Raw genomic sequence first — 26,518 nt, 5'->3', positions numbered from 1 at the left:
ATATGTCTCAGTGTGCTTATTTTAAGGCCCTGTGACCCTTTTCTTAGCAGTATATGAAATGTACGACCTGTTTTGAATAAACTGACTAATATTATTTTATTTAGACTTTTTTCTCTGATTTAGGCAGTGAAACAGTCAACACTTCTTACCAATACTTCTAAACTGGGCTTTATTTTCCCATTTCCAACATTTATGTGGAGTGGCATGGTAGAGGGGAATGGGTATTCAGGAGGCTTAGATCTTCCATTTGCTAGCTTTGTAAATTAACAATTATACCTTAATTTCCTCACCTGTCACATGAAGAGATTGGATTTGGTAATTCCTTACAACTTTTCTAGCCCTGACATTCTATGGCTCTGCCTTATACTTAGCTTTTTTTCCATCAGAGTCAAGGTTGATATTTTCATGAGATAATAGTAATCTTTGGTAAAATTTATGTAAGTTCTTTCTTTTTGCAAAAAATCTTCTAAATAGTAATTTTGAGGGTGGAAAAACCAGATACATTATTTTTCTTCCAAAATTAAATGATGAAAGTAATAGAGTACTATTATAGGCATAAAAAAAACAGAAAAAATACCCATTTTCCTACCAATAGTTATTTTCTACTTCATGATTTATTTCTTTTTGACTGTCTATTCAGAATATTCTTATAATATATGTAGTTGAAATAGTTACCCAAATAGGTACAGAGAATCTGGAATTATGAGTTGTGTTAAAAATAGAATCTTTTCTTTGTGATATGGTTCCTTTAGGAATTGCGCACAGACTCTTTGTCCTTTCTCTTGTTTGGTGTGATTTGTAGAGTTATTTATCTAAATTTAGAAATTTAAGTATGTGTAGACATCATGTCATGTATATCATTGCTAATAAACAGGTCTGTACTTTAATAAAAATACGTCTCTTTTTATTAACAGAGAATTCTTGAATTAGAAAGTTCTTTGGAAATAAGCTTACAAGAAAGCAAAAATCAGTCAGAAGATTTAGCTATTCATTTGGAAGCTGAAAAAAATAAGCACAATAAAGAAATTACAATCATGGTTGAAAAACACAAGACTGAATTGGAAAGCCTACAACATCAGCAGGATAACCTTTGGACTGAAAAATTCCAAGTGTTAAAGCAACAGCATCAGACTGAAGTGGAAAAACTTAAAGAAAAATATGAACAAGAAAAAGAAACATTGTTGAAAGACAAAGAAAGTCTTTTCCAGGCCCACATAGAAGAGATGAATGAAAAGACTTTAGAAAAACTTGATGTGAAGCAAACAGAACTGGAATCATTGTCTTCAGAACTGTCAGAAGTGTTAAAGGCCCGTAGCAAGCTTGAAGAGGAACTTTCTGTACTAAAGAATCAAGCAGATAAAGTGAAGCAGGAGTTAGAGGCCAAGCTGGATGAAGAGAAAAATCATCACCAGCAACAAGTTGACAATATCATTAAAGAACAAGAGATGTCTATCCAGAGAACTGAGAAGGCATTAAAAGATGAAATTAATCAACTTGGACTTCTTCTCAAGGAAAAGGACAGGCATTTGAAGGAGCATCAGGCTCATGTGGAAAATTTAGAGGCAGATATTAAAAGACTTGAAGGGGAACTCCAGCAGGCATCTGCTAAGCTGGATCTTTTTCAGTCATCCCAGAGTACCACACATGAGCAAGCAAAAGCATATGAGGAGCAGTTGGCCCAATTGCAGCAGAAGTTGTTGGATTTGGAAACAGAAAGAATGCTTCTTACCAAACAGGTAGCTGAAGTTGAAACAGAAAAGAAAGATGTTTGTACTGAATTAGATACTCATAAAATCCAGGTACAGGACTTAATGCAACAGCTTGAAAAACAAAATAGTGAAATGGAGGAAAAAGTAAAATCTTTAACCCAACTCTATGAGTCTCAACGTAAAGATAATAACATAGAGCAGGAGCAGACAAAGCAAATCTTGATGGAGAAGGAAAATGTAATTTTACAAATGAGAGAAGGACAGAGCAAAGAAATTGAAATACTCAAACAGAAATTATCAGCCAAAGAGGACAGTATTAGTATTTTGCATGAGGAATATGAAACCAAATTTAAAAATCAAGAAAAAAAGATGGAAAAAATTAAGCAGAAAGCAAAGGAGATGCAAGAAACATTAAAGAAGAAATTGTTGGATCAGGAAGCCAAACTTAAAAAAGAGCTTGAAAATACTGTTCTAGAGCTTAGTCAGAAAGAAAAACAGTTCAATGCTAAAATTTTGGAAATGGCACAGGCTAACTCAGCTGGAATCAGTGATGCAGTGTCAAGACTGGAAACAAACCAAAAGGAGCAAATAGAAAGTCTTACTGAGGTACATAGGCAAGAAATCAATGATGTCATATCAGTCTGGGAAAAGAAACTTAATCAGCAAGCTGAAGAACTTCAGGAAAAACATGAAATCCAATTACAGGAAAAAGAGCAAGAGGTAGCAGAGCTGAAGCAAAAGGTCCTTGTATTTGGATGTGAAAAAGAAGAGATGAGCAAGGAAATAGCATGGCTGAAGGAAGAAGGTGTTAAGCAGGATACGATATTAAAGGAATTACAGGAACAGTTAAACCAGAAGTCTGCTCATATGGATTCTCTCTCACAAAGTGAAACTAAACTGAAAGCACAACTTGAAAAGCTGGAGGTTGACTTGAATCATTCTCTGAAGGAAAATATTTGTCTTCAAGAGCATGTAGTTGAACTGAAGATGCTCTCAGAAAAAGATAAGCTTCAGGTTTCTGAGTTGACTGACAAGTTGAAAACCACTGATGAAGAATTCCAGAGTTTGAAGTCCTCACATGAAAGAAGTAAGAAAAGCCTGGAAGACAAAAGCTTAGAATTCAAAAAACTGTCTGAGGAACTAACAGTTCAGCTAGATATTTACTCTAAGAAAACTGAAGCTTTATTGCAAGCCAAAACAAGTGAACTAATTGATATTAGTAGTAGTAAAATCAATGCTATTCTCTCTAGAATTTCCCATTGTCAACACCATACAACTAAAGTTAAGGAGGCACTACTAATTAGAACTTGCAGAGTTTCTGAGTTAGAATCACAACTTAGACAGCTAACAGAAGAGCAAAATACACTAAATAGTTCTTTTCAACAGGCTACCCATCAGTTAGAAGAAAAAGAAAATCAAATTAAGAACATGAAGGCTGATATTGAAGGTCTTGTAACAGAAAAAGAAGCTTTACAGAAGGAAGGAGGCAATCAGCAACAGGCTGCCTCTGAAAAGGAGTCTTGTATCACACAGTTGAAGAAAGAGTTATCGGAAAACATCAATGTTGTTACATTGATGAAAGAAGAGCTTAAAGAAAAAAAATCTGAGATCAGCAGTCTTAGTAAACAACTAACTGATTTGAATGTACAACTTCAGAATAGTATCAGCCTAACTGAAAAAGAAGCAGCCATTTCATTACTAAGTGAGCGGTATGATGGGGAACAACGTGAATTGCTGAATCAGGTGCAAGATTTATCTTTGAAAGTTGAAACTCTGAGTAAAGAGAAAATTTCTGCTCTTGACCAGGTGGATCACTTGTCCACCAAGTTCTCGGAATGGAAGAAGAAAGCACAGTCAAGATTTACACAATATCAAAATACTATTAAAGAACTGCAGATGCAGCTTGAGTTAAAAACAAAGGAAGCTAGTGAAAAAGGTGAGCAGATAACTTTATTGAAGGAAGACCTTGATCAGCAAAATAAAAGATTTGAATGTTTAAAGGGTGAAATGGAAGATAAGAAGACCAAGATGGAGAAAAAGGAGTGTAATTTAGAGACTGAGTTAAAAACTCAAACAGCAAGAATTGTGGAATTAGAGGAGCATGTTACTCAGAAAACAATTGAAATTGAGTCCTTAAATGAAGTTCTTAAAAATTATGATCATCAGAAGGTTATTGAACAGAAAGAAATGGTTCAGAAACTTCAACACATGCAAGAGTTAGCAGAAGAAAAGGACAACAGGGTTAAAGAGACTGAAGAAAAAGTCTTAAGACTGGAAAAGCAAGTGTCTTCCGTGCAATCAGAACTTGAAACGAAGAAGAAAGAATTGGAATACGTGAATTCAAGTGTGAAAAGCAAAGAAGAGGAGTTAAAGGCACTGGAAGATAGACTTGAGTTAGAAAGTGCTGCAAAATTAGCAGAACTGAAGAAAAAAGCTGAACAAAAAATTGCTGCCATCAAGAAGCAATTGTTAACTCAAATGGAAGAGAAAGAACAGCAATATAAAAAAGATAGAGAAAGCCATTTGAGTGAGCTAAATACAAAATTGCAAGAAAGAGAGAGAGAAATTCACATCTTGGAAGAAAAACTTAAGTCTATGGAAAGTTCACCACAATCAGAAACATCAGTTGTACATAGATCAACAAAGAATGTGGCAACGTGTACTGAGCAGGAAGATGCAGATCCCCAAGGCCATGTGCAGAAGGCATGTGAAGAAAAAATCAGTGTTTTACAAAGAAATTTAATTGAAAAAGAAAAGCTGTTGCAGAGGTTAGAGCAGGAAAAGGAAGAGACAATGTCTTCTCTTTCTGAAATGCAGTGCAAATACCAGGAGCTCTTAATAAAGGTAGAAGATGCTGAAGCAAAGCAACATGAAGATCAAGTTAGGATAAATCATCTTCAAGAAGAACGTGACGAAAAAAACAAGAAATATTCCGTGATAGAATCTCAGCATGTGGAAGAAGAGGAATGTAGAAATAACATAGAGACAAAGCAAAACTTGGAAAACGTGGTTGATGATGTCCAGAAAACTCTCCAGGAGAAGGAACTAACCTGTCAGATTTTGGAGCAAAAGATAAAAGAGCTGGATTCTTGCTTAGTAAGAGAGAGGGAAGGACATAGAGTTGAAATGGAAGAGTTGACCTCAAAATATGAAAAATTACAGACTTTACAGCAACAAATGGATGGAAAAAGTAAACCCACAGAAGTTTTGGAAGAAAGTGCTGAAGAAAAGTCCAAATCACATGTGGTCCAAACCAAATTGCTTAGTAACATGGAGACAGAGCACAATGACCTGGAGTTTAAATTAGCAGGGGCAGAACAGGAGAAGCAGAAGCTGGGCAAGGAGATTGTTAAATTGCAGAAAGATCTTCGAATGTTGCGGAAGGAGCATCAGCAAGAATTGGATATAGTAAAGAAAGAATATGAACAAGAAATGGAAGAGAAAATCAAGTAAGTTTTTCTTCAGCATAAATATTTTTAAGGCAATCCTCCTTAATTAACTCCCTTTTTGGTGCCTAATACAGTTAAGTTTCACCTACCTCAAGTGCGAAATGTAAATGTAGTAAGTTAAATACTGAGGAGAAATAAAAACGATTTAAGGCAAGAGGAGTTTTATTCTATGTCCATTTGGGGAGGGGGACCTTTTCTTGCATTTAAGATCACGGTTATTAGGTACATCTCCAAGTAATTATTTTCATTTTGTGTTATTATTTTTAGCATTATGATTATATAATAGATGTGCATAGTGAAAAATTTTAAGTGGAAAAGAAAAATTCTCAAATCCCCAGGACAATTCCCTAGAGGTAATCATAATTTACATATCCTTTCAGAAGTTTTCCACTCCCAGACACACATACACACACGTGCGCTCTTAAAAAATGTTTTTATACCAGTGAGATCGTACTGTATGCACAGTTGTGAAGACCAGGTAACTCTTTACAGCTTGTTTTTTGTATGACAACAGTTAACTCTTTGTAACTTTGTTACTCAGACAGGAGCAGGAAGATCTTGAGCTGAAACACAATTCCACGTTAAAACAGCTGATGAGGGAGTTTCATGCACAGCTGGCACAAAAGGAGCAGGAGCTGGAAATGACCATAAAAGAAACCATCGGTAAGTAAAATTTTAAATTCAATAAAGAACAAATCAGAATTAGCAGAGACTATTCATAATTTAAGCTTATTCTTCTCACACTATGCTAAATGCTTTAAGTAATTAAACTGGAGAAAAGATTCTTGCTCAACAAAATTCTTTGATGGGAGCCTGTGCAGCCTGGCAATGGCTTGCCTTACGGAGAGGAGGAGCGGGTGAAAGAACCTGAAAGCATTAGCTAATGAATTATGTTATAAAGACACTTCTGCTCTGTGAGAAGGGTACATTTGATCAATTGATTTTTATCAAGTTTGAGTTGGACCAAAGGGTCTTACTGAAATTGGGATATAGATATTCATTCTTACCTAACGTGTTTTCTTGTATATGTCCATTTTTTATTCATTAGATAAAGCCCAGGAAGTGGAGGCTGAACTTTTGGAAAGCCATCAAGAAGAGACAAATCAGTTATATAAAAAAATTGCAGAGAAAGAAGATGATCTAAAACGAACAGCTAAAAGATATGAAGAAATCCTTGATGTACCTTATTTTCTCTTTCTCTTTTGAAATTTAGCTATAATAGAGTTCATGGTAGTGCTAAAGAAGATTAGGTTATCAAGTTTCCTGTTTAATGTAGAGCGTTTTTTGGCTCACTATTATTCAAATTATTATTTCTGCACTGTATGCAGATTTATGAGTCTAACTGATTTCTGCCAGGATTGTAGTTTCATGAGCAGATTGTGCTAACCAGGCAGTATGGTCCACTTGGCACGTATAGACGCAGCAGTGAGTTACTAAGGGGAAGAAGGGATTCTTTTCTCCGTCTTTCTCTCAGAGTCATACTAAGTGGTGAGAGAACCAGACTAAGAATTGAGAGCTTGTGCTTGGGTGAAGTAATGGAATAGTTAGTGTGTGGCTGCTTAGCTTAGCTTGGATCTTTCCAGGAGGGCCAGTTAACTTTATTCCATCCCTACCCAGTTTGCATGGTTTTGTTGGTCTCAAGGGAGAAAAAAAGATGGAATGCATCAGGCAAATCTTTATATTTAGTGGACAGTTAGTTCAATGTACTTAATTATACTACTGATAGATTAGCATTGTCATTTTTGTATATGAAGGTATTCCATGAATGTTAGTATTTTGGACTCCAGAACATTTTCAAATGTGAAACAATGTAAATTATTCTTGGTTGGGTTGCAGATTCTTTAGTTACTCCAAACCTTTACTATACGCCAAGAATCATTTCATGATTAAGAATGCGTAAATCGGAGACTCATGCCTCAACTGACTATGGCAGCAATAGAAGTCTGAGCCAGAAACAGATTCTGATAATTATTATTTTAAATGTAATTGAAAAGGCTGAAGTTCCAGCATATGATACATGCATATAAATGCCAACTTTGTGTAATTTTTGAGCCTTAAATCTCATTATGAACAGATTTGAATAATTTCACATTTTCTTATACTTTCATAGAGTATGTATGTGTGAAGTTTTAAAAAAGTAGTATTGTTTCTTGAAAGCTTAGAGAATGTTGAAATCAGAAGTTATTTTAAAGCTAGTTTAGTTTCATCTTCTGTTTGTTTGTTTGCAGAAGCAAAAGCATGTTCAGCATAGTTAAATAATTTGTCTAAAACTACATAGTGAGTGGTAGAGCCGTGACTCTTCATTAGCTTCCATGTATTTTATAAAGACTTCCCCCTAAGAAAGGAACTTGGGGAAGGTAACAGTTATTTATCATGGATAAGTAAGTTAGAGAGCTTTATTTGCAGTGGGTAAACTGTGCTGCAGCTCTAGAATTTCCCTTTTGTGAATTATTTCTCTGTCTCGACGTGTGGGGTCTCAGACAGTAGATTTTCCAAGGCGTATGACAAACCTCCATATGTAGAGGGGTGAGGGAGCTGGGAGACAGGTAATAGACAGGTAGGTTAACCTCTGGTGTGGTTCTCCTTGAAAATCTGCTGTTTATTAGGGAAATTAAGGGAATGGTTCTCCAAGCTTGAGACTTGAAGTTTTAAAGCAAGTGGTCAGGAAGTCGAGGGTGGGCAAAGGAGTTGGGTAGTCTCTTCTCAAAGCCAGTTCTTGTGCCTGAGACCAGCACTGTCTTTGAGAAATATAGTGCAAGCCACAAATGTGAGCCACTTGTGTAATTTTAAATTTTCTAATAGCCACTTTAAAAAAAGAAAAAGAAACCGATGAACTTAATTTTAATGTTAACTAATTCATTATATCCAAAATATTATCATTTCAATATGTAATCAATATAAAAATTATATATGTGTTAATTCTTTGAGATTCAGTGTGCTTTTACATTTACAGCCCATCTCAGTTTGGACTAGCCACATTTCAGGTGCTCATAGCCATAGTTCTAGGGTCGCTAGTGCTACTATATTGAACAGTGTAGCCTTTCAACTGCCAGGTCTAGGCTGACTTTTTGATTAAATAGTCCCCATTTAAACACAGAAATGCATACTCTTTAAGAATTTCTTTTTAAAAATCCAAATATTACTAAAAGGGGTATTAGCAGTTCTCAAAAAATACCATATTGCTTTGATTCTGAGACATACTCTCTACCATTCTCCCACTTAAAAATTTCTGGAATTAGACCTTTATATGGGATTTGTATGTGTTATGTAGTGATGTTTTTTCCCCTCTCTGAAAAACTATTATTAGATTGATGATTTGTCTTAATGATGGCATTGTAGAATGCTGTGTTTTTGTTATCTATTAAAATAATTCTGTGATTTGTTAATACCAAAATGGAGCACAGAGACATTTTCATTTTCCTACCTTTACTATCCTAGATAACATTCTTATCATTCCTTCCCCTATGTGGAGAAGCTGTGAACTTTTGTCGTTTTTGATTCACACCTACTGTCTTCTTTGGCCCTCACACGTAGACATCCGCACACCTTTTTAGGACATGAAATCTGCTTGTCTTCCCTGGTTTACTAGGCAGAGAAGTCATCTGTCTGCCTTTAGTGGTGTATCTCAGCACCATATCCAACATGTGGTAGACCTTCAGGACATGGCTTTTCATTGGATCATATTGCATCTTCCTCTCTCCTTTACTTCGCCACTGCAGCCACAATGTGGGCTACCATTTTTCGTGTGATCTGGTCTGTTGTGGTAATTTCCTACCTTATCTGCTTGCTGCTGTTTTGTTTTTTTTAAACTAAGGTATTCCTCTCTTTCTGTCAGACTTATTCTCTGTCTTGAAACAAAGATGGGATCACATCATTTCTCCTAAATACCTCCAGTGGCTTCCCATTGTCCCAGTGATACCTCTTCCAGTTTAGTCTGTGTTCTAGCCAAACTCAGCCTTACCTTGTTCTTCATCATATTTTACCTTTGCTCATGCTTTTCAGTGCCTAAAGATCGCATTCTCAAACTTCAGGAATTAGTGCAGCTCTCTTTTTGTCTAAGAAATTAGTACCATCTCTCTTTTTGCCTTAAAAAAAGCTTTAAATTTAACTTTAATTTAGAAAAAAATTTTTGAATCAAATGTATTCACATAATATACAAATAATATAAAAATAATATAAAAAGTATAGTTGGACAATGGTCTATAATGAAAATTGCACCAATTCTTGTTCTCTGTATTCTACATCCTGTATCTTCTCTGTCCACAGGTAACCATTAGTTTCTTATGTAATAGTCCAGTGTTTCCGTATGTAAACAGAAACAAAACTGAAATATATTCTTTTCTTTCCCTTTCCTACCCAAAAGTTAGCTTTTGAATATATTTATCTGCATCATATTATTTTCACTTACAATTTTTTAAAACCCCTTAAATAGAATTAATTGCATCTGTGTTCCTTTGGTACTCATTTGTATTTATTACTTCACTTTAACATGTACTTTTTGTCATACATACTAAAGTGTGTAGGAAAGTATTAATGTATCTGTCCCATCTTCTAGACTGTAAGCATCTTGTGGGCAGGGACTTTGTTATTCATCTCTTAGTCTTGAGGACCTAGCCAGGTGCTTGGTACATACTGACACTTGGTAAATTTGAAGGAGGTGATACATTGTAGAGTGGGAAAAATTCATTTTGGAAGAGGAGGTGGTGACATCTCAAAGGAGTTGAGTACTCACAAGTCAGGGAGCTTATCTAATAGCCTAGTCCCAACCTCAGAGCAATCTCACTAGGAGATCTCTTTTTGATAGTTCATTATTAGTGTATAGAAATGCAAGAGACTTTTGTGTATTGATTTTGTATCCTGTAATTTTACTGAATTTGTTTACTAGTTCTAACAGTTTTTTGATGGAGTCTGTGGGGTTTTCTATGTATAGTATCATATCATTTGCAAATAGTGACAGTTTTACTTCTTCCTTTCCAATTTGGATGTCTTCTATTTCCTTTTCCTGCGTAATTGCTCTGGCTAGGACTCCCAGTACTATGCTAAATAGGAGTGGCAAGAGTGGGCATCCTTGTCTTCTTCCTGAGCTTTGAGGAAAGACTTTCAGCTTTTCACCATTGAGTATGATGTTTGCTGTGGCCTTGTCATATATAGGTTTTATTATGTTGAGGTATGTTCCCTCTATACCCATTATATTGAGAGTTTTTGTCATAAATGAACGTTGAATTTTTTCAAATGCTTTTTCTACATCTATTGAGATGATCAGATGGTTTTTATCCTCCATTTTGTTAATGTGGTGTATCATGTTGACTGATTTGCAGATGTTGAACCACCCTTGCATCCCTAGGATAAATCCTACTTGATCCAAGTGTATGATCCTTTTAATGTATTTTAAATTCAATTTGCTAATATTTTGTTAAGACTGTTTGCATTTATGTTCATCAGGGATATTGGCCTGTAATTTTCTTTTCTTGTGGCATCCTTGTCTGGTTTTGGTATGAGGATAATGCTGGCCTCATAAAATAAGTTTGGAAGTGGTCCCTCCTCTTCTGTTTTTTTGGAAGAGTTTGAGAAGTGTTGGTATTAATTCTTCTTTGAATGTTTGGCAGAATTCACCAGTGAAGCTGTCTGGTCCTGGACTTTTGTTTGTTGGGAGGTTTTTGATTACTGATTCACTCTACTTACTAGTAATCAGTCTGTTCAGATTTCTTCTTTCATCATGATTCAGTCTTGATAGGTTGTATGTTTCTGTGAATTTATCCATTTCTTCTGGGTTGTCCAATTTGTTGGCTTATAATTGTTCGTAGTAGTCTCTTACAATCCTTTGTACTTCTGTGTTATCAATTGTAATATCACCTCTTTCATTTCTGATTTTATTTATTTGAGTTCCCTTTTTTGCTTGGTGGGTCTAGCTGAAGGCTTGTCAATTTTGTTTATCTTTTTGAATAAGTAGCACTTACTTTCATTGATCTTCTCTATTAGCTTTTTAGTCTCTATTTCATTTATCTCTGCTCTAATCTTTGTTATTTACTTCCTTCTGCTGACTTTGGGCTTCAGTTGTTCTTTTTCTGGTTCCTTGAAGTGTAAAGTCAGGTTGTTTCAGACTTTTCTTGTTTCTTAACATAGGTATTTATTGCTATGAACTTCCCTCTTAGGACTCCTTTTGCTGCATCCCATAAATTTTGGTATGTTGTATTTCCATTTTCATTTGTTGCAAAGTATTTTTTGATTTTTCTTTTGATTTCCTCTTTGACCCATTGTTTGTTCAGTAGGATGTTGTTTAATCTCCATCATTTGTGAAATTTCCAGCTTTCTTTGTGTAATTAAGTTTTAGTTTCATACCTTTGTGATTGAAAAAGATGCTTGATGTGATTTCAGTAATCTTAAATTTATTAAGACTTGTTTTGTGGCCTAACATATGATCAATCCTGGAAAATGTTTCATATGCACTTGATAAGAATGTGTATTCTGTTGCTTTTAGATGTTCTGTCAAGTCCATTTGGTCTAACATCAGAAATGTGTCTTAAATTAGAAGTAATACATCAAGAATTCTTTACTAATTCTTAGAGGGCGTGCTTTAGATTAGTATCCTACAACTGTCACAGGAAATGTAGGATGTAGTTAATTGTCATATTAAAATCTGGTCCTAACTGAATAAGTAGCTATGGAGGTGATCCTTTTGAGCAAGGCTGAACCATACTGACGCAGATATCTGCATGGGATAGGCGATGGTAGAATAAAAACAGTAAATCAAGACCACGGGCAATAATGTATTTTCAGTAGTTTCTGGTCAATGGTATTTTAGGGGTGGTAGCTAGGTTAAAGTAGAGAGATGTCTAAGGAGGCTAGTTAATAGCGATCTCTGCTTTCCTTAAGTCGAGAGAAGGAATTTGTTCTTTTTCACTTGGTGTAAGTTTCATGACAAATGGTATTTAAAATTAGATTTTCCAGGTGTCACATGGTTCATTGCCTTGTTTTATACCATGGGGCCTACTGTTTTTGTTTGTTTTTTGAGAACGATGTTTCTTGGTTCTGGCAAGTCAGCATCTGTTAAATCAGATACCTGTTTGTTGCTGTTTTTCCTGTTTAGTCTCTTGTCCTGTCTTCATTACTCAAATCTAATCAATATTCCAATTCCGAATGTTCTTTTAGCACAAAGGTTATTGCAAGATTTATAAGAGCAAGGAGATATCTGATCTGCTCTGTACAATAAAACACAGCAATTATCAAGACAAATGAAGAAATGTAAGGATGGGCAATAGCTTTTACCAGGGCAGTCGAAACAGAAGAGAAAATGATGTATGTGCCAGATTTTATAAGTAGGATTTTTGGACCAATGTCACATAGTACTTTTGCAGCCTTGTCGGTTTTTTGCAAAGTTCAGGGCAAATGGAGACATCAAATGTACATTGGTTACCAATACACTGTACAGTAGCTAATTTTTTTAAAAAAATAGATTTTAGTTGGACACTTCATCCCCGAAGAACTACTGGTGTGGTTTGGGGGCAGATGTATAGGATATGTGCAGATTTGCTGAACTGGGACAAAGAACCGTCTGTTGATACATACAGCCTATCCAAAGGGGCTGGGGGAAAACCCTCTACAACGTGTGTGATCAGTAAGTTGCCAGCTGGTTGAGCAGTGCAGTACATAAAAATATCTACTAGTTTATATTAATGGATATTTTCTGGAAGTCAAATCCAAGGTCTTAAAACACAGGTTTTGTATTATAGTTCTGTCACAACACTGTTATATACCTATTATTTCTTAAACCTGGGAACCTTAGTTTAAGGGGAAAGAAATGACTTGATGAGCTTTTATAAGGTAGCGGACAGAGGGACTCAGGGTGGAAAAATGCTATCCTAGGAATAGTGAGCAGCATTAAAAAGGGCGTGGAGTTGAAAGTGTGGTATGAAGAAAAGTGTTTAGAGCACAGTAATGAATTACAATAAAAACCATACAAAAAATGTTTAGGTATTTGTTTCCCCTACAGAGGTAGTTTTTTCTATACCGTGTTGCCTCTCTACCATGTTCTTGTTGATATGTTTGTTTATTAACACACTTTTTTATCCTAAAGGCTCGTGAAGAGGAAATGACTGCGAAAGTAATAGATTTGCAGACTCAACTTGAGGAGCTGCAGACGAAATATCAGCAAAGGCTACAGCAGGAAGAGAACCCTGGCAATGATAAAGTAAGAGGAACTGGACTTCGCTTCACACATTTCTTGAAAACATTGTTATTTCTCTTGTTTGACTCACCTACTAACATACATACGTACCTCATTGTAATCCTAACAAAAACCTTTCAAGAGAGAGATTCTTGCCTCCATTTTATAGATGGTGAAACTAGGGTTCAAAGAGGTTAAATAAAACGTTCAAACTCACACAATAAATGTTGTATTGGAAATTTAAATCCAGTCATCCAGACTTCAAAACTTAGACATTTCTGTTATACCAGTGCTTCTCAGTCTTTTCCATGGAAAGAGTAGCATAGGAATGTGAACTTCATATCCCTGGGGGTTAGCCAAAAATGGTCTGTAGAAAGTATGATAATTTTAGATTTTTATGTTTTATGCCAAAAATTCATGTAAATTTTATGCTCTATAATATATCCTTATTTGTAGTCACATAAAAATATTTTTTGTTATTACCATTAAGAAAATTTCTATTTTTCTTCTTGGTTAATGGATCAGATGCAGATGAAATGGGATTATTTTGGAAAATTGGACTGAATTCAAAGAGATCTGACACTGCATACCAGGCATGTTTATAATCCAGATCTCATAAAATTGACACTATGAAAGATAGGCCATGTTTACCCTGTTGCTTCCTGTTCCTCTGTGCATCCCAACAAGTATATACTCACAGGGCATGTGGGCCCCAGTTTGAGAAACCAGACAGTGTACTGTTCTGCTTCCTAAAGTGTTCTCACTCATCCAGTGTGGCCTTTTCATAGCACTGTCATGAGGGCCTTGGGAAAGTAGGTGGACACTGTTCATGACTTTATCCTCAAGGGTTGTAGAGGATTCATTACAGAATGTCAGTTACCAGATAGCAACTTTCTAGACAACCAAATACATGGATCACTTTTCCATAGTGGAGAGAAGAGACCTTTAATAGGGGCTTTACTATGCTCTGCCACTTGGTACATATACCTTAATTGTTAGCACCGAGCAAGCTGAGTGGACTGTTCTGTTTCTTTAATAGCTATTAAGTTAGTTTTGTTGTTCTAATTAAAAAAAAAATTTTTTTTGGCATTTGGTCATGATTTGAATATACTGAGTGCTATTACATATTACTTCCAATCAGAAGAGTACATATACTTAACTAACATGTTCTTTTCCTTAGTATCAAAATAAGTATTAATGTTGCATGTTAGTGGCATTTTGATGTGTGTCAGGATACCAGAGTATTGAAACATTATGAAATTAATATTCAGAAAACCTGAATATTAATATTGAGTCCTTTATGTCATAAGAAAGGAGTGAAAATATCCTTAATTTTTATTTTTACTTTAAAAAATATTTTTCTGTTTTATTCTTCATGAATTTTAATCCTTTTCCTTCTTGAGCGTCTTTTGGTGCTACTGGGATATCTTAAATTGCATATCATTGTTGAGTTCAATGCAAACTAATTTGTGATTATAGCTCAGAGTGGATTCCTAGAAATAGTTCTTTAGGAGTTTCCCTAAAGGGCCCATAGGCTTTAAATAAATGTTAGTATGTTTAATTTTTGAAAAATTGCACAAATAATCCATGAATATATTCTTGTAAAACAGTCAGATAATACAGAAGTATATAGAATAAACATTTCTTGGTAAGCACCTCCTCTTCCCAGGTGATAATCCTGTTAGGAGTTTGGTGAGTGATCTTCCAGTCATTTTTCTTTGTGTTTACCTATGTTTGTATCCGTTTACACTGTAATAGTTTGTATAGCAAAATATACCAGGTTTAAAAGCAAATATTTAAAGTTGTCTCATCTCAAATCTGACCACTCTCTTAAGACTATAGCACTAAATTCTTACTTCCTTATGATTTCATATTGCTCTGTTTTATTGTTTCTTGTAGAATTTATTGTATACACTCATTTTTTCTTTTTCATTTTCAGGTAACAATTATGGAGCTACAGGTAAGAATAGCTCTTCACTGAATTTCACTGAGGGTAGTACATTTTCAGGAGTATTCTGTGTTTTAAGTTAAAACATAAAGAGACTGTTTTAACAAGGAAAAATTGACCAAGCAGTACAGAAATGTGTCCAGGCAGTGATGAAACCCATATGCATTTCACATCTTACTTTTTTGTTTTCTTTCAGACACAACTAGCACAGAAGACTACTCTAATCAGCGATTCAAAGTTGAAAGAGCAAGAGTTTAGAGAACAGGTACAGGTCTAATTGGTGCTTTTTAGACGTCTTGAGATGCTATCTGGATATCCTATGTTAATTGGTGAATGTCCAATTAATTGTAGATTCGACAGGGGAGAGACAAAGAAGACCTCTCACTCCGCCATCTTGGTCCCGCCCCCTCTAATTGGTGCTTTTTATTTTTAGCTGACTTCCTTAATTTATGTCAGTTTGTACTTGGATCTCATTTAGCTAATTTTTTAAAAGAGCTGATTTAACATTGATTTAATAGTTGGCTTTGCAATTTGTCTTACACGGAAAATTTTAGTTCCAAATCTAAAGGTGCTAGAGGATATCTCTGTAAATTTGTGATCACATATATTTAAACAAGAATTTTTTTTTTTTAAAGATTTTATTTTTTTCCTTTTTCTCCCCAAAGCCCCCCAGTACATAGTTGTATATTCTTCGTTGTGGGTCCTTCTAGTTGTGGCATGTGGGACGCTGCCTCAGCATGGTTTGATGAGTAGTGTCATGTCCGCGCCCAGGATTCAAACCAACGAAACACTGGCCCGCCTGCAGCGGAGCGCAGGAACTTAACCACTCGGCCACGGGGTCAGCCGCTAAACAAGAATATTTGCATCCTGTTATTTCTGGTGCTTAACAATTTGGATAACAATTTGTGTTTGTTTAATTTGTAATAACTTCAGTCCTAAAAAAGGTGTTTTTTTTGCTGTTATCAGAGGGAAAATACATTGACATCAATCTTGACTACTTTTTTATGGTAGTTAAATTGTCTTGATTTAATATGATTTGTCCATATGTGATCCAGTACAGAAATTTGATTTAAATAGGACCATGTGTATATGCCTAGAAGGATGCAGAAGCATGCAGACACCAGTGTATGTGTATCTGTGGTGCATGGTCTTTAGTAGTCTTTTTCCAAACTCTGGAGGAATAGTGACTCAAGTCAGCAGGCTAAGTTTGAAGGCTAAATCTCCAGGGATTTTCCAGTTTTCTTAAAATTCATACATACAAAAATCTTGATAATTGTTGAAACTAGGTGATGGATGGGTATATGGGTGTTACTTTTACCATACTTTCTATATTTCAGTATGTTTGAAAATTTTCATAAAAAATTCATAAAGATAGGTGCTAAGTCTGAATGTTACTTAATTTTTTTCTACTTCCCAGTGGTTTAGCTTTTCTCATTTATTCTCAAGATTACTGCTTTAAAATTCTTTTCTTTTAGCATCCTCAAATCTTCAAACTGCGTGACAGTTTTTGTGTTAGTTATTGTTATAGTGGTAAAATGCACAACATAGAATTTACCATTTTAACTATTTTAAAGTACATAATTCATTGACATTTAGTTCATCACAGTATTGTGAAACCATCACCATTATCTCATTCAAGAACATTTCATCACCCCAAAAGGAAACCGCATGCCCATTAAGCAGTCACTTCCCATTACCTCCTTCCCTGAGGCTCTGGCAACCAGTAATCTGCTTTCTGTGTCTGTGGATTTGCCTTTTCTGAGTATTTTATGTAAATAGAATCATCTATACATGGCCTTTTTTATCTGATTTTTTTCACTTAGCATGATGTTTTTAAGGTTCATCCATGTTGTACTTCATTCCTTTTTATGGCTGAATAGTATTCCATTGTATGGATGTACCAAATTTTGTTTATCCATTCATCAGTTGATGGACATTTGGGTTATTTCTACTTTTTGACTATTGTGAATGGTACTGCTAGGAACATTGTATACAAGTTTTTGTTTGAACACTTGTTTCGTTCTTTGGGCTATGTACCCAGGAGTGAAATTGCTAGATTATGGGGTAATTATATGTTTAACTTTTTGAGGAACCACCAAACTGTTTTACATAGTGGCGCCATTTTACATTTCCCCCAACAAAGTATAAGGATTCTAATTTCTTCACATCCTTGCCAACAAGTTTTTTGATTATAGCCATCCTAGTTGGTATGAAGAGGTATTTCATTATGGTTTTAATTTGCATTTTCTTAACGGCTAATGATGTTGAGCATCTTATCATCTGCTTGTTGGCCATTTTTATGTCTTCTTTAGAGCAATGTCTATTCAAGTCCTTTGCTCATTTTTTAGTTGGGTTATTTGTGGGGTTTTTTGTTGTTGAGTTGTAAATGTTCTGTATATATTCTGGGAACAAGTTCCTTATCAGATACTTGATTTGCAAATATTTTCTCCCAATCTGTGGGTTGTCTTTTTCACTTTCTTTTTTTTTTTCAATTTGAGGAAGATTAGCCCTGAGCTAACTATTGCCAGTCCTCCTCTTTTTTTTTTTTTTTGCTGAGGAAGCCTGGCCCTGAGCTAACATCGTGCCCATCTTCCTCTACTTTATATGTGGGATGCCTACCACAGCATGGCGTGCCAAGCGGTGCCATGTCCACACCCGGGATTCAAACCAGCGAACCCTGGGCCGCCGAGAAGCAGAACGTGCGAATTTAACCGCTGTGCCACCGGGCCGGCCCCTTCACTTTCTTGATAACGAAAGTTCTGCTTTTGATCAAGTCCAGTTTATATGTAAATTTTCTTTCATTGTGCTTTTGGTGTCACATCTAAGACACCATTTGTAGTAATTTTATTTGCCTATGTTCTGTCTTTATCAATAAAAAATCTGGTTACTACAGCAGTTCTTTTTTTTACATCTAATTTTCACATGAATCTTACAATATGATTTGAATATTTGTTATTTTTAGATTCACAATTTAGAAGACCGTTTGAAGAAATATGAAAAGAATGTATATGCAACAACTGTGGGAACACCTTATAAAGGTAAGAATGATCCTCTCATATCATGTTATCCATGGTTATTTCTTATGGCTGGACTTCTGGATGATTTATTTTTGACTTTGCTATTCTAATTCTTTATAATGAATATATTTTACCTTTGTAATTCATCAGTAATAGCTAGTTTCAGGGAAAGAATGGTAATAATCTAAAATAAAATTAATGCCTATTTGTTGTAAAGAAAAAAATCAAACAGTGCTGCAGTATATAAGCAAAACTGCAAGTTCCCACTTGATTCTCCACTCTGCAGATGGACCTAGTTTACAATTTATATATATTTTTCCAGACTCTTCTATACGTATGCAAACATTTATGTAATCTACTACAAACACTGACACACACACAGAGTTATACATTTTAGATGCCTCTGTTTTTTACTATTACAATAATGCTGTAATTACTAATTTTAAACCAGGATTTAAGGAGAAAATAATTTCATAAAAATTCTTATATTCAAGGTGGGAAAAGATGATTTGGAAATATTATTCTTTTGATTTAAATAATGTATGCCACTTAAAAAGGATTTTAAAGATGAGCTTGGGTCTTTACATAGTTGTTCCCTTGAGATAATCGTGATCTTTGAATAATCTCATAACCATTTTCCATTCTCAGCTCTCCACTGCCTTACTGCATTCAGCATAGTTTTATTTTGCTAAATGTTTTCTAAAGCTTTCTGCTTTTTCATGAGAGGCACTAGGTCATGAATCTAAGCCAATTTTGCATTCTTTTGAGTTTTTGAAAACTTATTTATTGCTATGAAATAACATAAGATATTATACAGTTTTTAATTAAATGAAGACTTGCTTTGGAGTCTTTCCAAAATACTCTTCAAAAAGAAGAGAAAACCAATTTGCCAGTTTCCTATGGCTCATTGCAGAGAAGACTCCTACTACAAAGATTGTTTGCCGTAGCTAACAATGTATGTGATTCTTGGCATAGAACTGCTGAATCAGTGCTCAGCAGTGCGTAGAGAATAGTATTGATTCTATTGATTAGTTTCAACTTAAGAATTTCATAATTTTCTTTTTTTCTCTGTTTTAAATTGTAAAATGAACACATGTACAGTTTATTTAATAACTAACACATAGATACTAAGTGCCAAGCACTCATATAAAACAAATTTTGTATATCAACTCATTTAATCCTCTCAACAACCCAAGCAGTCTGGTTGAATATGTACATTAATCTCTTTACCATGCTGCATCTTTGAGGAGTCAGAGTAAAATGAGCACCCACCAAGCAGGAAGAAATAAAACATTATCAGTTCTTTAGAAGCCTCTGTGTATGCCTCTACAATAACATCTTTATTCCTCCCCTCATACTGACTTTATGTTAATCATTCTCTTTTTCTTTTTTATCATTTACTACATATATATATATATTTCTAAGCAATAGTTTCTTTAGATTTTGCTTGTTTTGGTGCTTTGTGTAATACAATCATACTATAAGCTTGTGTGACCTGTTGGATTTTTTTGCTTGAGATAAGGTTGGAGATGCATCCATGTTGTGTGTAGCTGTGGTTTACTCTTTTCCACTTATTAATTTTGTACATTCTTGTACGTGTCTCTTGGTATACCATGTGAAACATTTTCTCTATACAACTAAGAGTAGAATTGCTGGGTCATGGGGTGTGAACATTTTTGTGTATATCCTAAACTCAGTTCTATAAACAGAAACTTTCCCACATTATCTATATGGTTACCTTGAGGTACAGCTTGTATAGGAAAAGCAGGATAAATTCTGTTTCTTTACCAGCTTTAGTATGTATTTTTGAGGGTCTGTTTCTGGCACCTGTCGTCTGTTCCGTTGATCAGTCTGTCTGTGCCTGCTCTAATACTTCACTCTGTTAATTACCATGACTTAGTAATAAGTCTTGCTGTTTGGTTGGGGAAGCCTTCCTACTTTCTTTTTTCAAGAACGTCTTAGCTATTCTTAGCTCTTTGAATGTCCATATAAATTTTAGAATCAGATTGTCAAATTACACTCACACACGAAGCTTGGAGGATTTTGATTAGGATTGCATTGAATTTATAGAGAAATTAAAGAGAGTTGGCATCTGTGTAGTATTGAGTTTCCAACCCATAATCATGATATATCTCAACATTTACTTAGGTCTTCTTTAATTTCTGTCAATAATGTTTATTATTCTGAGTGGTAATCTTGTACCTCTTTTATTACGTTTATTCTTAGATGTCATTATAAATGTAAGATGTTTTTTATTTTTATTTTTCAATTAAATAAATGCACTTTTAAAAGACATTCTTGAGGACTTTTGAAGAAAATATGAGCAAACCTGTTTTAACTATAAAATTATCTGTAATACACTTGTGTGATTAAGATTGTATTAAACATAGTTAAGTGGATTTTTCAGTTGTACATTTTGGAATTGGGCCCAGGTGAAGTATGGTATTAAAAATGCTGAATAGTAAGCAATTTGGAAAGACTCACAAGAAGCAACAACGGGTAGACAAATTGGCAAGCATCTTTAATTGAATGATAACTAGTTTCCCTCTCAACTGCTTAAAACTCAAAATAAGAATTATAAGAAGAGGAAGAAAGTTCTTTTATATGTCACTATTTGGGAAAAGACAAGAAAGGGTACATGCATTGAAAAACAGTATTAATTGTTTCTCCAGGAAAATATCTGTAAATAAGTAATCTGCATGTTTAAAAATAATAGAATCAGTTATTTTCTGAAAAGTGAAAAACATTGTAAACTCTTGTATTTTGTGTTGCTCTAGAGGAATGAAGCACTTAAGTGTGATATATAGGTAGATATTTTTTGAAGACAAATAGTATGTTATTATTCAGTTCTTTGTACTCTGTATTTGCTGAGTGGGGTTTAAGTGAATTGGGTCTTCTAAAAGTATACATTTTTAAAAATGAAATATTCCAAACATACGAATATATGCAATATAAATATCAAATAAGAAGACTAGTTAACACCTATGAATCCACCACCTAAAACATTGCCAGTATGTTTGAGGCCCCTTGTGCTGCTCTTTAATCTTATATCTCTCTGTCTTTCCCAAGGGTAACCACTGTTATTATATTATAGCATAAGTACAGTTCCCTAAAAAAATTGATTTTAATGTTTTATATTTTTGGACTGTATAGAAATGACATACTGTATGTATTACCTTGTTTTTCACCCAGCATTATGATTTTGAGATTCATTCTGATGTGTGAAGCTGTAGTTTAACCATTTTCAATGCTAAGTTTAATAATAATACATTATATCTTTATACTAGACTTTATTTACTCTCCTGTTGATGGACATCTGAATTGTCTCAATTTTGCTTTTATAAACAATATAACTGAACATTGACTCCTGGTGTACATATGAAGTGTTTCTCTAGGATGTATCTGTAGGAATTGAACTTCTGTGTCATAGAATATGCTTGTCTTCCTCTTTTCAAAGTTTTACAAAGTAATGTCGGGTTGTCTGTAGTGTTCTATTGATTACACTCCTGCAAGCAGTGCGCAAACATTACCATTGTTACACATAGTCACTAGTGCTTAGGATTATCTGATTTTTAAATTTTACCAATCTCATATGTGTAAATGATACTTCATGAGGTTTCGTTTGTTTGTTTGTTTTGGCTGAATTAATGGTGATTGAAATTCTAAATCAAAGGAAATGTTAAGTTACAATAAAAGGTCACTTTCAACTTTTGCATTTAGAGGCTCATTTACTGTTTACAGCTCTTATAATTGAGGCCTTGTATTATCCTGCTGCACAGTGTGATTTTTTGTGTGACTTATTCAATTTTTTAAAAATTCAAGGTTATCATGGTATAATTTACATATCGTAATAGTCATCTTCTTTTAGGTGTACAGTTTAAAAAGATTTGACAAATGTGTGCAATAATGTAACCGCCAAGAAAAATACAGAATATTTCCATCACCCCAAAGTTAGGTGGTTTATTTCCTACCTCTAGCCCCTAGCAATCACTAATCTGATTTTCCTCTCTTGTAGTTTTGTCTTTTTTAGAATTTTGCTTAATGGAATCAGTCTTTTGTATCTGTATCTTTTGCATTCTCTCACTTAGCATAATGCTTTTAAGACACGTCTGTTTTGCTACATGTATTTGTAGTTTATTCCTTTTTATTGCTCCGTAGTATTTCATTGTGTGGATGAACCACAAATTTCTTATCCTGTAATAGTTAATGGACAATTAGCCTGTTTTACTTTTGAGCTGCTATGACTACAGCTGCTATGAACATTCATGTGCAAGTCTTTATGTAAACTGTGTTTTCATCTCCCTTGAGTAAATATCTAGGAGTGAAATTGCTGGGTTGTGTGATAAATATTTGTTAGATGTGTCATTGAGTGAATGAATGAGCAGACATTTAAAAATATTTTTAATATTAATGTTGTAGAATTTTATCATAAAGAAAATCCTTTATGGTTATTGTTTTTGTGCCTTTTTGAGTCTTACCTACTCCAAGGTCATAAAGCTATCTTCCTATAGTCTCTTCTCAAAGTTCCAAATTTTGCTTATCATATTTAAATCTTTTTCTACCTGGAATTGATTGTTTTGTGTGTCTGTTTTGTAGGAATTGAATCTCAGATTATTCTAGCATGGCCGAAATTGGAAGTCTCTCATTCTTAAAAGTTAATTTTGTTAGGTACAGAATTCTAGATTGGAGTGATTTTTTTTCTTAGCACTTATAAGTTATTATTCCATTTGTCTTCTGGATTTTGTTGTTGTTGAGACATCTGTTGGACATCTTTCTGATAATCTTTCCTCAGTTAGTAACCTGTATTTCTCTCTGGTTGCTTTTAAGATATTTTATTCCTTGGTGTTCTGTAATTTCACTATGGTATACCTAACTATAGATTAGATTTTTACTCATTCTACTTGGTACACATTGTAGTGTCTGTATTTGTGGATTCCAAGTTTTCATTAGATCTAGAATTATCTCTTCAAATATTTCCTTTCCTTTATTCTATTTTCCAATTCTCTTACTGTTAGATCTTCTTATTTTATACTCTATCTCTTAACCTTTCTTTTAAATCTTTGTTTTTCATCTGGGCTGAATTCTGAAAATTTCATTTAGTTCCTCTGCTGGTTTCTAATTTTCTTATATAGCTCTACCTAATCTGCCATTTAGCCTACTTGTTAGATTTTTTTCAATCCCTTAATTATAATTTTTATTTCTAGGAGGCTTTTTTTTCAGATCTCCCAGATCATTTTTTTTTATTCAGTTCATAATAGTTTACGTCAATGTGAGATTTCAGTTGTACATTGTTTCTTGACTGTCATAAGTGCTCCCCGTCACCCCCAGTGCCCTCCCCATCCCCCCTTCCCCTGGTAACCACTAGACTGTTTTCTTTGTCCCAGTACTTGTTTATATTCCACATATGAATGAAATCATCTGGTGTTGACTGGCTTATTTCCCTTAGCATAATTCCCTCTAGGTCTTTCCATGTTATTGCAAGTGGGATGAATTTGTCTTTTTTTCTGGCTGAGTAGTATTCCATTGTGTGTGTGTGTGTATGTATACACCACATCTTTTTTATCCAGTCTTCAGTCAGTGGGCACTTGGGTTGCTTCCATATCTTGCCTATTGTGAATAGTGCTGCAATGAACATAGGGGTGCATATGTTACTTTGGATTGTTGATTTCAGATTGTTTGGGTAGATACCCAGTAGTGGGATAGCCAAGTCATATGGTAGTTCTATTTTTAGTTTTTTGAGGAATCTCCATACTGTTTTCCATAGTGATTGCACCAGTTTGCATGCCCACCAGCAGTGTGTGAGGGTTCCCTTCTCTCCACACCCTCTCCAATATTTGTTATTTTTAGTCTTAGTGATTATAGCCATTTTAACAGGCATAAGGTGGTATCTTAATGCAGTTTTGATTTGCATTTCCCTTTGATTTGCATTTTGATTTGATTAGTGATGTTGAACATCTTTTCATCTGTTTATTGACCATCTGTACATCTTCTTTGGAAAAATGTTCATCTCCTCTGCCCACTTTTTGATGGGGTTGTTTGCTTTTTTATTCATTTGTGTGAATTCCTATATGTTATGGAGATTAACCCCTTGTTAGATATATGATTTGCAAATATTTTCTCCCAATTGATGGGTTGTCTGTTTTGATCCTAATTTCTTTTGTGTTGTGGAAGCTCTTTAGTCTGATGAAGTTCCACTGTTTATTTTTTCTTTTGTTTCCCTTGTCTGAGAGAGGACATGGTATTTGAAAACATCCTTTTTAGTTCAATGTCAAAGAGCATACTACGAATATTATCTTCCAGGAGTTTTATAGTTTCAGGATGTATCTTCAAGTCTTTGATCCATTTTGAGTTTATTTTTGTGTATGGTGTGAGATAGTGGTCTACCTTCATTCTTTTGCTTATGGCTGTTCGGTTTTCCCAACACCATTTATTGAAGAGACTGTCATTTCTCCATTGTATGTTCTTGGCACCTTTGTTGACGATTAGCTGACCATGGATGTGTAGTTTTATTTCTGGGCCTTCAGTTCTATTCCATTGATCTGTGTGCCTGGTTTTGTACCAGTACCATGCCATTTTGGTCACTATGGCTTTGTAGTATATTTTGAAGTCAGGGATTATGATACCTCCAGCTTTGTTCTTTTTTCTCAGAATTGCCTTAGCAATTCAGGGTCTTTGATTGCCCCATATGAATTTTAGGATTCTTTGCTCTATTTCCATGAAGAATGTCATTGGGATTCTGATAGGGATTGCATTGAATTTGTAGATTGCTTTGGGTAGTATGGACATTTTTAACTATGTTTATTCTTCCAGTTCATGAGCAAGGAATCTCTTTCCATCTCTTTAAGTTATAATCAATATCTCTCAGTAATGTCTTATAGTTTTCTTTGTATAAGTCCTTCGCCTCCTTGGTTAAATTTATTCCTTGGTGCTTTATTTTTTTAGTTACGAATGCAAATGGAATTATATTTTTGAGTTCTGTTTCTGTAAGTTCGTTATTGGAGTATAGAAGAGCAACTGATTTTTGTAAGTTGACTCTGTACCCTGCAACTTTACTGTAGTTGTTAATTATTTCTGTTAGTTTTCCAATGGATTTTTCAGGGGTTTCTATACATAAGATCATGTCGTCTGCAAACAGTGAGAGTTTCACTTCTTCACTCCCTATTTGGATTCCTTTTATTTCTTTCTCTTGCCTGATTGCTCTGGCCAAACCTCCAGTACTGTATTAAATAGAGTGGTGATAGTGGGCATCCTTGTCTCATTCCTGTTCTCAGGGGGATGGCACTCAGTTTTTGCCCATTGAGTATGATGTTGGCTGTGGGTTTGACATTTTTGGCCTTTATTATGTTGAGGTAATTTCCTTCTATGCCCATTTTGCTAAGAGTTTTTAATCATAAATGGCTGTTGGATCTTGTCAAATGCTTTCTCTGCATCTATTGAGATGATCATGTGGTTTTTATTCCTCAATTTGTTGATGTGGTGTATCACGTTGATTGATTTGCGGATGTTGAACCATCCCTGTGTACCTGATATGAATCCCACTTGATTGTGATGTATGATCCTTTTGATGTATTGCTGAATTCAGGTTGCCAAAATTTTGTTGAGAATTTTTGCATCTATGTTCATCAGCGATATTGGCCTGTAGTTTTCCTTTTTTGTGCTGTCCTTCTCAGGCTTTGGTATCAGAGTGGTGCTGGCCTTGTAGAATGTGTTAGGAAGTGTTCCATCCTCCCTAATTTTTTGGAACAGCTTGAAAAGGATAGGTAATAAATCCTCTTTGAAAGTTTGGTAGAATTCCCCAGGAAAGCCATCTGGTCCTGGGGTTTTATTCTTTGGGATGCTTTTGATTGCTGTTTCAATCTGTTTCCTTGTGATTGGTCTATTCAGATTGTCTGTTTGTTATGGACTCAGCTTTGGGAGGTTGTAAGAGTCTAAGAATTTATCCATTTCCTCTAGGTTATCCATTTTGTTGGCATATAGTTTTTCATAGTATTCTCTTATAATCCATTGTATTTCTGTGAAGTCTGTTGTTATTTCTCCTCTTTCATTTCTGATTTTGTTTATTTGAGCTTTCTCTCTTTTTCTTTGTAAGTCTGGCTAGGGGTTTGTCAATTTTATTTATCTTCTCAAAGAACCGGCTCTTTGCTTCATTGATCCTTGCTACTGCCTTTTTTGTTTCAACAGCATTTATTTCTGCTCTGATTTTTATTATTTCTCTCCTTCTGCTGACTTTG

The 26,518-nt window shown here is 34.7% G+C and overlaps 1 protein-coding gene across 6 annotated transcripts in view; it reads left to right on the top strand.

The window, feature by feature from the left end:
• Positions 1–26,518, top strand: part of GOLGA4 (golgin A4) — a 128,408-nt gene that overhangs the window by 79,645 nt on the left and 22,245 nt on the right. For all 6 annotated transcript variants that reach the window (XM_046682473.1, XM_046682456.1, XM_046682490.1 and 3 more), the window contains 7 exons: positions 915–5,158; positions 5,700–5,821; positions 6,207–6,337; positions 13,233–13,346; positions 15,262–15,282; positions 15,467–15,535; positions 18,233–18,308. In XM_046682473.1, coding sequence (XP_046538429.1) covers positions 915–5,158; positions 5,700–5,821; positions 6,207–6,337; positions 13,233–13,346; positions 15,262–15,282; positions 15,467–15,535; positions 18,233–18,308 — 4,777 coding nt within the window. The remainder of the gene's footprint in view (positions 1–914; positions 5,159–5,699; positions 5,822–6,206; positions 6,338–13,232; positions 13,347–15,261; positions 15,283–15,466; positions 15,536–18,232; positions 18,309–26,518) is intronic.

This window comes from Equus quagga, chromosome 1 (genome assembly GCF_021613505.1).
Source record: "Equus quagga isolate Etosha38 chromosome 1, UCLA_HA_Equagga_1.0, whole genome shotgun sequence".
Lineage (NCBI taxonomy): Eukaryota > Metazoa > Chordata > Mammalia > Perissodactyla > Equidae > Equus > Equus quagga.
This window is presented reverse-complemented; position numbering and strand designations above follow the sequence as displayed.